An 11,811-nucleotide genomic window follows, 5' to 3' on the forward strand; every position below is an offset into this window, starting at 1 on the left:
ACCCAGGTGTCTGGGCCCCCCATTTCCTACCCCCCAGGCGTTCAGGCCCCCACCTCCCACCCCCAGGCCTTCGGGCCCCACACCTCCCACCCCACAGAGGCCGGGCTTGGCAACTGCTCCGCTCTTTATTGGGGGTCACGGCCCCCCACAACCAACACAAGATGGGGGGGTGGGAGGGGCAGCACCCCCCAACCCCCCCGGGACCCCCCACACCCACATCCCCAGGGGGTCGGGGGGGTCCCCGGGGGGGACGGGGGGTGACGTCACCGGATGGCGATCAGCCCCACGTCCATCAGCTTCTGGATCTTCTGGGCGATGACGGGGTTCTTCAGGTGCCTGGGTGGGGACACAAGGATCAGGGGGAGACACAGGGACCCCCTCCTGGCATGTGGGGACAGCGGCCCTAGGGACCCCCGCAGCTGCAGGGGACACCAGGACAGGCCGAGAGACAAAGAGGGGGGGCTGCGGGGTGTCCTGAGACGCCCCGTTACGCCCAACACATCGGGGCCACCTCTGATGTACTTGGGACACGCCCTGACGTGTGCGGACTTCCTGTGACACCTCATGATGTATTGGGGACACCCTGTGACATGGAGGTGTCCCCAGCGTGTCACAGGGCATCAGGAGCTGTCCCTGTCACACCAGGAACACCCTGTAACACCCCATCACGTCAGGGACACCTTCTGACTGCCTGTAACATGTTGGGGACACCCTGTGACACCTGACATGCCAGGAACACACTCTTGACATTTTCGGGATACCCGCTGACGCGTTGAGGACCCCCCCTTGCTACGGGAGGGCTCCAGGTGTCCCCATGAAGACTCAGTGAGCACCGTGGGGCAGCTGGCGTCACCCCGGGGGAGTGCTGGAGACACCGTGGGGACACTGGTGACACCGTGGGGACCCCCTGCCAGCTCCAGGAGGGCTCCGGGTATCCCCTTGAAGACTCGGTGAGTGCCGTGGGGCGGCCGGTAACACTCCGCAACACCTCAGGGACCCCCCACCAGCTCCAGGAGGGCTCTGGGTGTCCCCTTGAAGACTCAGTGAGGACCATGGGGGGTTGAGAACACCTCGTGACACCTCAGGGACACTTGGTGACATCCTGGGGACCCCCCCCCCCCCATCTCCAGGAGGGCTCTGGGCATCCCCATGAAGACTCAGTGAGCGCCGTGGGGTGGCTGATGACAGCCCATACCACCTCGGGGACACCTGGGGACCCCTGGCGACACCTTGGGGACAGCTGGGTGACTGCTGACACCCTGAGGATACGCTGCCAGCTGCAGGAGGTCTCCAGGTGTCCCCCTGAAGACTTGGCGAGCGCCACGGGGTGGCCGATAACACTCTGTAACACTCTGGGGACACTCAGTGACTCCTTGGGGAGTCCCTGCCAGCTCCAGGAGGGCTCTGGTGTCCCCTCGAAGCCTCAGCAAGCGCCACGAGGTGGCCAGCAACACCCCGCAACACCTTGCAGACCCACAGTGACACCCGGGGACAGCTGGGGACACTGGGGGACACTCACTCGCTGAGGGCCTGGGGGTCCTTCTGCATCTGCTCGAGGATGAGGCGCATGGCGGGGTCGCTCATGATCTGCTGCACCTCGGGGTCGGCCATGGCACGGCGCTTCACCTCCTCGGGGGTGTCCTGCCTGTTGTACTGGGCCAGCAGGCAGCGCTGGTAGCCCTCCGCCGCCTCCTGGGGGGGACAGGGACGGGGACACGTCAGCGGGGGGCGGCGGCGGGGCGGGGGCGGCGGCAGAGCGTCACCCTCACCTTACAGGCGGCGTCGAGGTCGAGGGCGCGCTGGTAGACGTCCATGGCTTTGCTGTAATCCTTCATGGCCTCCAGCGCCGCCGCCTTCCGGGTGTAGCCCTTGACTGCGGGCAGAGGGATGGGCAGGCGGGGGGAGGGAGTACAGGCAGAGGAACAGGCAGAGGAGGAGGAGGGGGTACAGGCAGAGGAAGGAGAGGCGCCCCCAAACCAGCCCCCCCAGGAGCAGCCCCCCTGCGCACTCACTGAAGGAGGGCTCCAGGCGGATGCACTCCTCACAGTCCTGCAGGGGGGAAGTGGAGGGGTCAGAGGTGCCCCCAAACCAGCCCCCCAGTGCCCCCCAGAACTCCAAGCCCTGCCCCCAACCAGCCTTGTACCCCCAAAGCAGCCCCCTGCACCCTCAAACCAGCCCCCCAGGACCCCCAGCTGAGCCCTGCACCCCCAAAGCAGCCCCCAGCCCCCCAGACCTTGAGGGCCAGAGGGAACTCGAGCAGCTTGGTGTAGCAGGCGGCGCGGTTGCTGTAGAGCCGGGCCTCGTGGGGGTTGCGGCGAATGGCCTCGCTGTAGTGCTTCATGGCCTGGGGGTAATCCCCTGGGGGGGGCCACGATGGGGGGCAGGGGGTTACTAAGGATTTGGGGGGGCCCCTTCGCCCTCCCAAGACCCCCCGTTACCTCTCTGAAAACACTCGTTGCCTTTATTCTTCTCCTCCAGCGCCAGGTTGGGGTCGATGTACGCCAACCGCTCCTGCTCCTTTAAGATTTTCTCTGCCTGTAGAGAAATATGGGGTTTTGGGGGGGTCCGGGGAGACTGCACCCCCTTTTTTGGCCCCCCCTAGACGCCCCCAAATCACCTGCTGACACTTCTTGAGCACATCGGGCGTGCGATGCTCGGCTAATGACTTGTTGTAGAAGTTCACAGCGTCTTTGTACCGTTCCTCCCGCAAATACGAGTTCCCAATGCGAGCGTATGCCCTGTGGGGATGATTTTGGGGGTACAGGCAGAGGTTTGGGGCTGCTGGGGGTGCACCCCCTTTTTTAACCCCCCAAATCCCGCTGTACTCACTTAGCAATCTGCCTGTAGTCCTCCCGGTTCTCCCGCCCCACCTCGATGGCTTTTTCACACAGCTCTCGGCAGCGGTTGTAGTCGCCCGTCTCGAAGTAGACAGCTGTAGGGGAGAAAAAAGGGGGTTCAGAGGGATTTTGGGGTGCTCAGAGGATTTTGGGGGGCTTGGGGGATTTTGGGGGTCACTCACCTGCTTGGTTGGTGACATAGGTCATGTTGGTGGGGTCCAGCTCCTCGGCGCGGGTGTAGTGAGCCAGGGCGGTGGGGAACTCCTTCCGCTTGTAGGCAGTGTTGCCCAGCTCCTTCTCCCTCTGCGCCTGGGGTTTGGGGGGACGGGTCACCCCAAAGCCTGCCTAGAACGCCCAGCACCCCAAAACCTGCCCTATACCCCCCTAGAACTCCTTCCCCTTGTAGGCAGCGTTGCCCAGCTCCTCCCACTGTGCCTGGGGTTTGGCAGGGCCGGTCACCCCAAAATGCTTCCCCAACCGCCCCCCCCGGTTTTGGCGGACCCCCCCTCACCTCCTTCTTGTTTTCGGGGAGCTCCTGGGGCGGGGGGGGCTGGGCAGGGGGCTGGGGAGGGGGCGGGGGGGGTGGGGAAGGGGCCTCCTCCTCTTCCTCGGCCCCGCTCAGGTCCACCCCCAGCAGCACGCTCAGGGTTGTCATCACCCGCGGGTCCTGCAGCTTCCTGGGGGAGACAGTGAGAGTTTGGGGGGGCTGCACCCCGAAATCTGTACCCCAACCCCCTCCAGGGGGGACTCTGTGCCCCAGATTTGCTCCAACATCCCCAGCACCCCAAAACCGGCCATAAAGCCACCCTGGCACACGAGTTGTGGTGAAGCCCTCCAGGGTCACCCAGCACCCCAAAAACTGCTCTGACCCCCCAAACCTGCCCTACAGCCCTCCCAGCACCCCAGATACCCCCCAGCAAACCAAAAGCTGCCCCTAAGCCCCCCCCAGCTCCCCAAAACCAGCCCCAAAGCCCCCCCTCCTGCCCCAAGGCCCCCAGCACCCCAAAACCTGCCCCCCGTCCCCCTCACTAACGTGCCCAGCTGGGCCGGGTGGCTGCGCAGCTGCTCCAGCAGCTGCCGGTACTCGGGGTCCCTCAGCAGGGCCCGGGTTCGGGGGTCCGCCTCCAGCCGCCCGTACAGGTCCGGCACGCTGAAGGGGTTCAGCAGCTTCCGCTCTGGGGGGGGCGGACGGACACGAGGGGGTGTCAGGGACCCCCCATACTCCCTTGTACCCTCCTCGGGGACCCCCGACCTTCTCAGGAACCCTCCAGCCCCATCCCGGGACCCCAAAATCTCTCAGCACCCCCCTCCAGACCCACTCTGACACCCCAAAACCTCTTCACACCCCCTCCCAGCCCCTTCCTGGACCCCAAACCCCCTCAGAGCCTCCTAAAACCTCTCAGCGACCCGCTGGACTGACTCAGGGCCCATCCTGGACCGACTCTGGGACCCGCAAGCAGCCCCACCAGCTGGGCATCCACCCCCCTCAGCCCCTCCGTGCCTAGCAGCCCCCATTTCCCAGCCCCAAACCCCCTCACCACCCTGGCCCCCAGCCCCCCAAATCCCCCCAGGACTCCCCGTGCCGGCAAGCCATGCCTTCGCTCCCCTCAGCCCCTCCAGCCCCCTCAGAACCCCCTTTCGCAGGCCCAACCCCCTCAGCACCGCCTCCCTGGCCCCCTAGCCCCCAAATCCCCCCAGGACCCCCGTACCGGCCAGCCGTGCCTCCACCCCCCTCAGCCCCTCCTTCAGCTGCGCGTTGCCCGGTTCGTGCTTCAGCCCCTCCTCGTACGCCGCCTTGGCCTCCTCGAAGCGATGCAGGAACTCCAGCGCCGCTGCCTTGCGCGAGTACCCCTGGGTTCGGGGGGAGGCAAGGTGAGCCCCCCGGGGCCGACACGGCCGGGGTCACCCACGGGTGCTCCCCCCACCCACCTTGGCCCAGTCGGGGCGCAGCTCGAGGGTGCGGCAGGCATCGGCCAGGGCGTGGGCGTAGTCGCCCTGACGGGCGTAGGCGGCCGAGCGGTTGCTGAAGAGGACGTGGTTGCGGCCGTCCAGGGCGATGGCGGCCGTGTAATGGCGCAGGGCCCCCGCCACGTCCCCTTCCGCCAGCGCCCGGTTCCCCCGCTCCTTCAGCTCCTGTGCCTGTGGGGGGAGGAGGAAGCGAGGAAGGGGAGGGGAGAAGGATGGGAGAAGGATGGGAGAAAGATGAATGGCCACAAGGAGAACGAAGGTGTGAAGAAGAGGAGGGGCATGAGAGGAAAAAAGTGCGAGGAAGAGGAAGAGCCATGAGGAAGATGAAGGGACACGAGAGAGAAAAACAGGAGGGGGCAAAGAAGAAGACAAGGGGCACGAGGAGGAGGAAGGTGTGAAGAGTGAGAGGGGTAAAATGGAGGAGGAAAGGGGGTGAGGAAGGGGCAAGAAAGAAGAGGGGGGAATGGTGGGAGGAAGATGAAGGACCATGAGGAGGAGAAAGGTGTGATGAAGAGGAGCGGGAGGGGGCACAAGGAAGAACATGCGAGGAACAGGAGAGTGTAAGAAAGAGGGCGGACACGTGGAAAATATAGCAGAGCACAATGAAGACGAAGGTGTGAGGAAGAGGAGGATGAGAAAAGTGAGGGCCCAGGAGGAGGATGAACACAAGCATTGGAAGTCGGGGGGGGAGGGGAAGGAGGATGTGAGGAAGATGAGGGGCATGAGAAGCAGAAGGGACATGAGGAGGAAGGTGGGAGGAAGGTGAATGAGTGCAACAGGGATGAAGGTGCGAGGAGGGTGAGGGGCACGAGGGGGAGTGAGGAAGAGGAGGGGCCAGAGAAGAAAAAAGGGGGGTGGGGGCAATAAGAGAATGTGAGGAAGATGAAGGGGACCCCCAGGGACCCTCAACCCCCCTCCCAGCCCCGCTCTGGGACCCCAAACACCCTTAGGATCCCCCCAAGCCCCCTCTCCGCCTCCTCCCCAGCCCCTCCAGGGCCCCCGAGCTCCCCCCATCCCTCGCCCCCTCAGGGCCCCCAGCCCCGCCCCGTGACCCCAGCCCCCTCAGGCCTCTCCAAGACGACACCCCCGGTCGCCCCTCTCCACCTCCCTCCAGGACCTCCAGTGCCCCCAGCCCCTCAGGGACCCCCAGGCCCCTCGGAACCACCCGGAACCCCCCAGAGGCCCCCCGATCCCCCCCTGCTCTGCTCCGGGTCCCCGAGCCGCCCCAGACCCCCTCCCCGCCTCCCCCCAGGCCCCGCTCCGGGACCCCAAACCCCTTAAGGGGGACCCACAACCCCTCGGCCCTCCCCAACCCCTCTCCGCCTCCCTCCGGGACCCCGGACCCCCGCCCACCTCCTCCATGGCAGCCCGGCTCCGCTCCCGCCGCTAACGCGCCGCCTTCTGGAAGCTGCTAGAAGCCTGGCGCCCCGCCCACCCGAGCCCCATTGGCCGCCGGCCCCGCCCGCCCGCCCCCGCGCGCACTTCCATTGGCCGCCGGCTGCGGTCCCGCCTCTCCATTGGCCGACGAGGAAAGCGGTGCCCGCCTCCCCCCAGCCCCGCCTCCCCGCCGGAAGCCGGCGTCAGGGCCCGCCCCCGAGCGCCGATTGCTCGCGACGACCGGCACTGGCCGTCCATTGGCGGGGGCCCTCCCTCCCTTCTGGAATTTTCCACCTCTCCCATTGGCTGCGCGCGGTGCCAATCACGAGGGGGAGGAAACGGGGACGGAGGCGGGAGTGCGCCGCTTGGCGGCGCGGAGGCCTCGCTGCCACACGTGTCTCCCGGGGAAAGGGGAGCGAAGGGCGGGGCTTGCACCGAAGGGGGCGGGGCGTGCACCAGAGAGGCGGGGCTTGCACGGGGACTCCGAGACCGCCACCGACTGGCGGGCGGCCAAAGGGGGGGCGGGCCACGGAGGGAGGGGCGGGGGCTCGGGTCCCTCCCCCCACCTCCCGCCGAGTGCGTGCTGGGGGAGGGGCGGACGCCCGCGTCCCTTGGGAGGGGGACGGACACGTGTGACCTTGACGTGACCCTGGCGCGACCCCCCTCCCCCCCGTGACCTTTCCACGACCCCCGTGTGACAGCCCCCTCCCCCGAGCGAGGCCTTGCGCGCCCCCGCGAGACCCCCACCCCCACCCCCACGCGACGGGCGCCTCGCGCACGTGTGCACCCCCCGTTGCACACGCGTGTGCACCCAGCCCAGTCCCGTCCCCCCCCCAGGCGTCCGGGAAAGAGGCGCCGGCGGGAAAAGGAGCGGCTGGGTTTATTGGGGGGGGAGGGGCGCCCCTCGGCCCTTTTGGGTCGATTTTTCCTGATTTTGGTCCTTTTCCCCCAATTCCAACGGCTGGGGGCGGGGGAGGGGTGAAGGCACCTCGCGGGGAGGGGGCACTTTGACACGCGCAGGTCCGCCCCGAAGCCGCGGGGGGCGGGCGCCTGGGTCCCCGCACCCCGGTCTCTTGTCCAGGCCCGGGCGCCGGGGTCCTCTCGGAGCTCTCGGGGGCCGTGGGGGCCCCGGACGCCTGGGTCCACTCCCCCCAAACCGTTCCTGCCCCAAATCCGCCTTTTCTCCCCCCGAAAAGCAGCGGCGCCGGAAAAACACCTTAAAAAAAGCCAAAATGCCCCCAAAAGGGAGGTGGGGGAGGGGCAGAGGGACCCCTCCTCGCCAAAACCCCGGGGGGATCCCCCCAAATGTCCTCAAAACGGGGTTGCCCCGCCATATCCCCAGGGGGTCCCCAACGTGGGGGGGGTCCCAGAAAGAGGGGGCCCCCCCTCCTCAGGACCCCACGCCCCCCCCGCCGCCGTGCGGCCCCCGCCCCCCCCGGTACCCCCGAGCGCCGTGGGGGGGCAGCGGGGGGGGAGGGGGCGGCGGGGGAGGGGCGGGGAAGACGGTGCGGATGCCACCCTCCTCGGGGGTCCGCAGGGGTCTTAGGGGCAGGCCCCCCCGATTTTGGGCGGTGGGGGGAGCCCCCGCCCCCCCCTCCTCCTCCTCCTCCACCACCCCCCCAGGACCCCCAAGACCACCCCGGCCGCCGCCGCCGCCGCCCCCCCCGCCGCCGCTGCCGGGGGTAGCGCAGGGGGGGCGTCCCTGGGCGGGGGGGGCCCCGGGGACACCGGGGGGGTCTCACCGCCGGCACGAGCCTGGGCGCAAAGCGGGGGGGTGGCGATGCCGGGGGGGTCGAGGGCGGACAGACAGACGCGGTAAGCGGCGCGCGGCTGTAGCGCCGTCACCACGTACTCCCCCGCTCCCCCGCACCAACGTCTCCGTCACCGCCCCCCCCCCCCGGCCGTAACCAACTCAGCCGTAAGGATGCGCCCGGGGGGGCGGGGGGCCACCGGACCCTCAGAGCCCCCCCCGGCGCCGCCTGGACCCACAGGCCACCCGTCGACGCTGGGACCCCCGGTGCCACCGCCGCAGTGCCCGGCGCCGCCGCCATGACGCCGGGCGAGGCCGCGGCGGCGCCTGGCGACGCCGCCACGACCCCCGGCGCCGCCGCCATGACGCCGGGCGATGCCGCGGCGGCGCCCGGCGCGGCGGGGGGGGCGCAAGCATCCATCTCCCCCCTCAACTCCCCCACCGCCAGCCCCCGTAAGCGCGCCGGCGCCTGGCACAGCAGCCCCTTGACCTCCAGCCCCGGCGGCGCGCGGCGGCGCAGCCAGTCCCTCAGCCAGGCCAGGTTGCAGCCGCAGAACCAGGGGTTGTTCCGCAGCCCCAGGTGGCTCAGACTCCCCAGGTCGTCGAACAGCCCCCGCGGCAGCGTCGTCAGGTTGTTGTCCGACAAATCCAGCCGCTCCAGCGACCGCATCCGCGCCAAGGCGCCGGCGGGGACGTGGCTGATGGCGTTGGCGGCGAGGGACAACCGGCGGAGGCGAGCGCGGGGGAGGTTGGCCGGCGGCGCCGCTAACGCGTTTCGCCCCAGCGAGAGCTCGCTGAGGTTGACCAACCGGCTGAAGGTGTCGTCCGCCATCCGCTGGTTGGCCAGCAGGTTCCCATCCAGCACCAGGCGCCGAAGCGCCGGCAGGCCCTCGAAGGCGCGGAGGGGGATGGTGTGAATCCGGTTGTCGTCCAGCCGCAGCTCCTCCAGCGCCGGCGGTAATCCCGGCGGGACGCTGCTGAGGTGATTCCGGGACAAAAATAGCAACCGTAAGCGGCGATTTTCGGCAAAGGCGTCTTCTTCAATGCCGGCGGCTGAGACCGAGTTGTCGTCCAGGTGCAGGCGCTCCAGCAGCGGCGCTCGCGCCAGCGCCCGTCGGCACAGCCCGCGGACGTTGTTCTCCTGGAGGTGCAGCTCCCGCAGCGCCGGCGGCAAATATGCCGGCAATTGCTCCAAGGCGTTAGCGTAGAGATATAAAACTTTGAGCGCCGATAAGTGACCCAAACGCGCCGGGATGCCGGCGTCGCCAATCCGGTTGTTTTGGAGGAAGAGCGTGGTAGCGCCGGGGGGGAGACCCTCGGGAATGGCCGTCAAGCCCCGGTCGTTGCAGTAGACGCGGCCGCCGGCGCAGCGGCAGACGGCAGGACAGGCGGCGGCGGTGACGGTGATGATGGTGACGGCGGTGACGATGGTCAGGAGAGGGGAGGGGAAAGGGGGGGGGCTCCCCCCCCGAAGGGCGGCCAGGGTGAAGGCTGTCAGGGCCCAGGTGGGGGAGGGAGGGGGAGGAGGAGGAGGAGGAAGAGGAGGAGGAGGAGGGGAGGAGGGGGGCCATGGGGGAGGGGGAGTCCTGGGGGCAGAGGGGAAGGGGTAAGCAGGGGGCAGGCGACCCGGGCGCCTGGGCCCTGCATCCCCGCTGACGCTGTGTATAGGGCAGAGGGACCCCCCGCCCCCCATAGGTGCTGCGCCCACCCACTGACCCCGTGTGTAGGACAGGGACCCCCAGCGCCCTCCAGGCCCCCCACGACAGGGGACCCGGGCATCCGGGCATGGTACCCCCAACCCCAGCTATAGGGTAGGGCCCCCCCCACCATAGGGGACCCAGAGGTCTGGGCACAGGACCCCCCACTGCCCCTCCCCCAGCACAGGGGACCCGGGCAGGGGGGGCGGGGCCCTACTTGGGTCCTCTGCCTGCGCGGGAGGGTCCCGCTCCTCGTGCGACGGGTCCTTGTGCGACGGGTCCTCGTGCGACGGGTCCTCGTGCGAGGCCGCTGCTACCGGCTCCGGTGCTCCATGGCCCCCCCCCGCCGGGGGGGCCGCTTCGGCGGGGAGAGGGCTCGTGAGCCGGGGCGTCCTCGTGCGACACGAGCCCTCGTGCAGCGCCCGCCGGCCCCGGGCGTCCGAGCCTCCGCCCTGCGCTCCCCCGGGTGCTCGTTACCAGCGCCGCCAGCGAACCGGCCCGGGTTAGCGGCAGCTCGTTAGGGGAACCCCCGGGACCCTCGCGCCCCAGGGTCACCCTTGCGTCAGCCCTGGCCTCCCGCGAGGGGCCATGTGACCCGTCCCCCAGGAGGGGACCCGGGCGCCTGGGTGAGGCCCCCCCATCTCACCCCCCCATCTCACCCCCCCATCTCACCCCCCCATTAAACGCACTCCCCCATCAGCCCGGGACGCCTGGGCCCCTCCCCGGCTGGAGCATCTCTGGGTGCTGGGGGGCGGGGGATTTGGGGCTCCGAGGGGGACCGGGGGGTCAGGGAGGTTTTGGGGGCTCCGGGGAGGTCTCGTGGAGGGGAGGGGCCGCTTCCCCGGACGCCTGGGTCCCCCCTGCTGCCTGGACCCCTCCCCCGCTGGAGCATCCCTGGGTACCAAGGGGGGGGCTGGGGGGTTAGAGGGGTTTTGGGGGTTCGGGGGTTGGGGGAGTCAAGGGGGTCTCATGGGGGGTCAGGCCCCCGGACGCCTAGGTCCCTTCCCCTCCCCTCCCGGATGCCTGGGTCCCCTCCGGACGCCTGGTCCCTCCCCTGGCTGGAGCACCCTGGGTACCGGGGGTTTGGGGGACTGCAGGAGGGGCCGGGGGAATTTGGGGGTCGGGGGGTCTCATGGGGGATGCTTGGGTCCCTTCCCCTCCCCCTCCCGGACGCCTGGGCCCCTCCCCCCGATTGGAGCATCCCTGGGTACCGCGGGGAGGGGGGGGGAGAAGGCGGGTTTGGGGGCTCCGGGGGTTTGGGGGGGTCTCATGGAGGATGGGGTCGCTCCGGTGGTACCAGAGCGGGGGGATGGGCCCAGCTCCCGTCCGCCTGAGTCTCTCCGCCGGGCTGGAGCATCACTGGTTACTGGGGTGGCGGGGGTGGGGGGGTGGGGATGCAGGGGTAGATGGGGGAGGTTTTGGGGGTCCCGGGAGGGCGGGGTGGGTCGGGGAGGGGGAGCCCTTACCGGGGTCGGTACCGGCCGGCGCGGTCGGGCCCGGTGCTGGCGGCGGCGGCTGCGGGCGTGGGAAGGCGGCGGAGGGGGGGAGCACCGCCTCCCGGTGCGGGGGACCCAGGCGGCCGGGGGGGACCCAGGCGGGCGGGGGGGCGGAGGGGGCGGGGTGGGGTAAATGCCGAGAGGGGCGGAATCCGGGGTGGGGTAAACGCGGGGGGAGGTCCGGGCTCGGAGCCCCCTCCCCGCCGGGGCGCCCGGGCTCCTCCCGCCCTCCCGGGTCCCCCCCCCGGACGCCCGGGTCCCTGGGGGGGCTCGCACGGGGTCTCACGTGTGGCATCGCGGGGGGGCGCCCGGGGCTCAGCGGGGCCTTGCACGGGGCCTTGCACAAGCGCTTGCGCGGGGGCTCGCACGGGACCCCACGGGGGTCGCCGGGGCTGGTGCCGGCAGGGACAAGGCCGGGGGAGCGCGGGGGGACCCTCGTGCCCCCCCCGGTGCCCCACGTGCCCCCAGATGTGCCGCGCACGGGGACCGCCTTGCACGGGGACAGCGCGAGGACGGGGACACCCCATCGCGTGGGCACGGCCTCGCACGAGGACGGGGGTACCCATCGCACGGAGATGGCCCTTGCGTGGGGACAGGGCTTGCACGAGGACACACCTCGCACGGGGACCCCTCGCACGAGGGCCCCGTCACACGAGCGGTCTCACTCTGCCCCCCCCGTGGATGGC

At 70.0% G+C, this 11,811-nt stretch overlaps 2 protein-coding genes across 2 annotated transcripts; both read right to left on the reverse strand.

Moving 5' to 3' along the window:
* Positions 1–106: 106 nt before the first annotated feature.
* STIP1 (stress induced phosphoprotein 1) lies at positions 107–6,268 on the reverse strand. The gene is made up of 14 exons (XM_072881353.1): positions 6,159–6,268; positions 4,767–4,976; positions 4,547–4,688; positions 3,871–4,012; positions 3,349–3,514; positions 3,020–3,146; positions 2,830–2,932; positions 2,618–2,738; positions 2,439–2,535; positions 2,234–2,358; positions 2,013–2,049; positions 1,770–1,873; positions 1,520–1,692; positions 107–336 (listed from the first exon to the last, which is right to left on the reverse strand). The coding sequence occupies exons 1-14, from the start codon at positions 6,165–6,167 to the stop codon at positions 264–266; spliced, it is 1,629 nt and encodes a 542-aa protein (XP_072737454.1). The 5' UTR covers positions 6,168–6,268; the 3' UTR covers positions 107–263.
* Positions 6,269–7,724: 1,456 nt separating this feature from the next.
* FLRT1 (fibronectin leucine rich transmembrane protein 1) lies at positions 7,725–9,442 on the reverse strand (the record flags this gene model as incomplete). Its single annotated transcript, XM_072881565.1, is given in 3 exon segments — positions 7,725–8,040; positions 8,042–8,074; positions 8,076–9,442. Coding segments are annotated over 3 exon segments (1,716 nt in total), but the record flags the coding sequence as incomplete, so codon positions are not given.
* Positions 9,443–11,811: the final 2,369 nt, after the last annotated feature.

Source organism: Ciconia boyciana, chromosome 16, assembly GCF_034638445.1.
Source record: "Ciconia boyciana chromosome 16, ASM3463844v1, whole genome shotgun sequence".
Lineage (NCBI taxonomy): Eukaryota > Metazoa > Chordata > Aves > Ciconiiformes > Ciconiidae > Ciconia > Ciconia boyciana.

Bases quoted from the DNA above. Each gene is read 5' to 3' on its own strand.
- STIP1 (XM_072881353.1), bottom strand. The intron at 2,739-2,829 runs GTGAGTACAGCG...TCATCCCCACAG, and splicing joins GACTACAGGCAGATTGCTAA to GGCATACGCTCGCATTGGGA. The intron at 1,693-1,769 runs GTGAGGGTGACG...TGTCCCCCCCAG, and splicing joins ACCTCGACGCCGCCTGTAAG to GAGGCGGCGGAGGGCTACCA.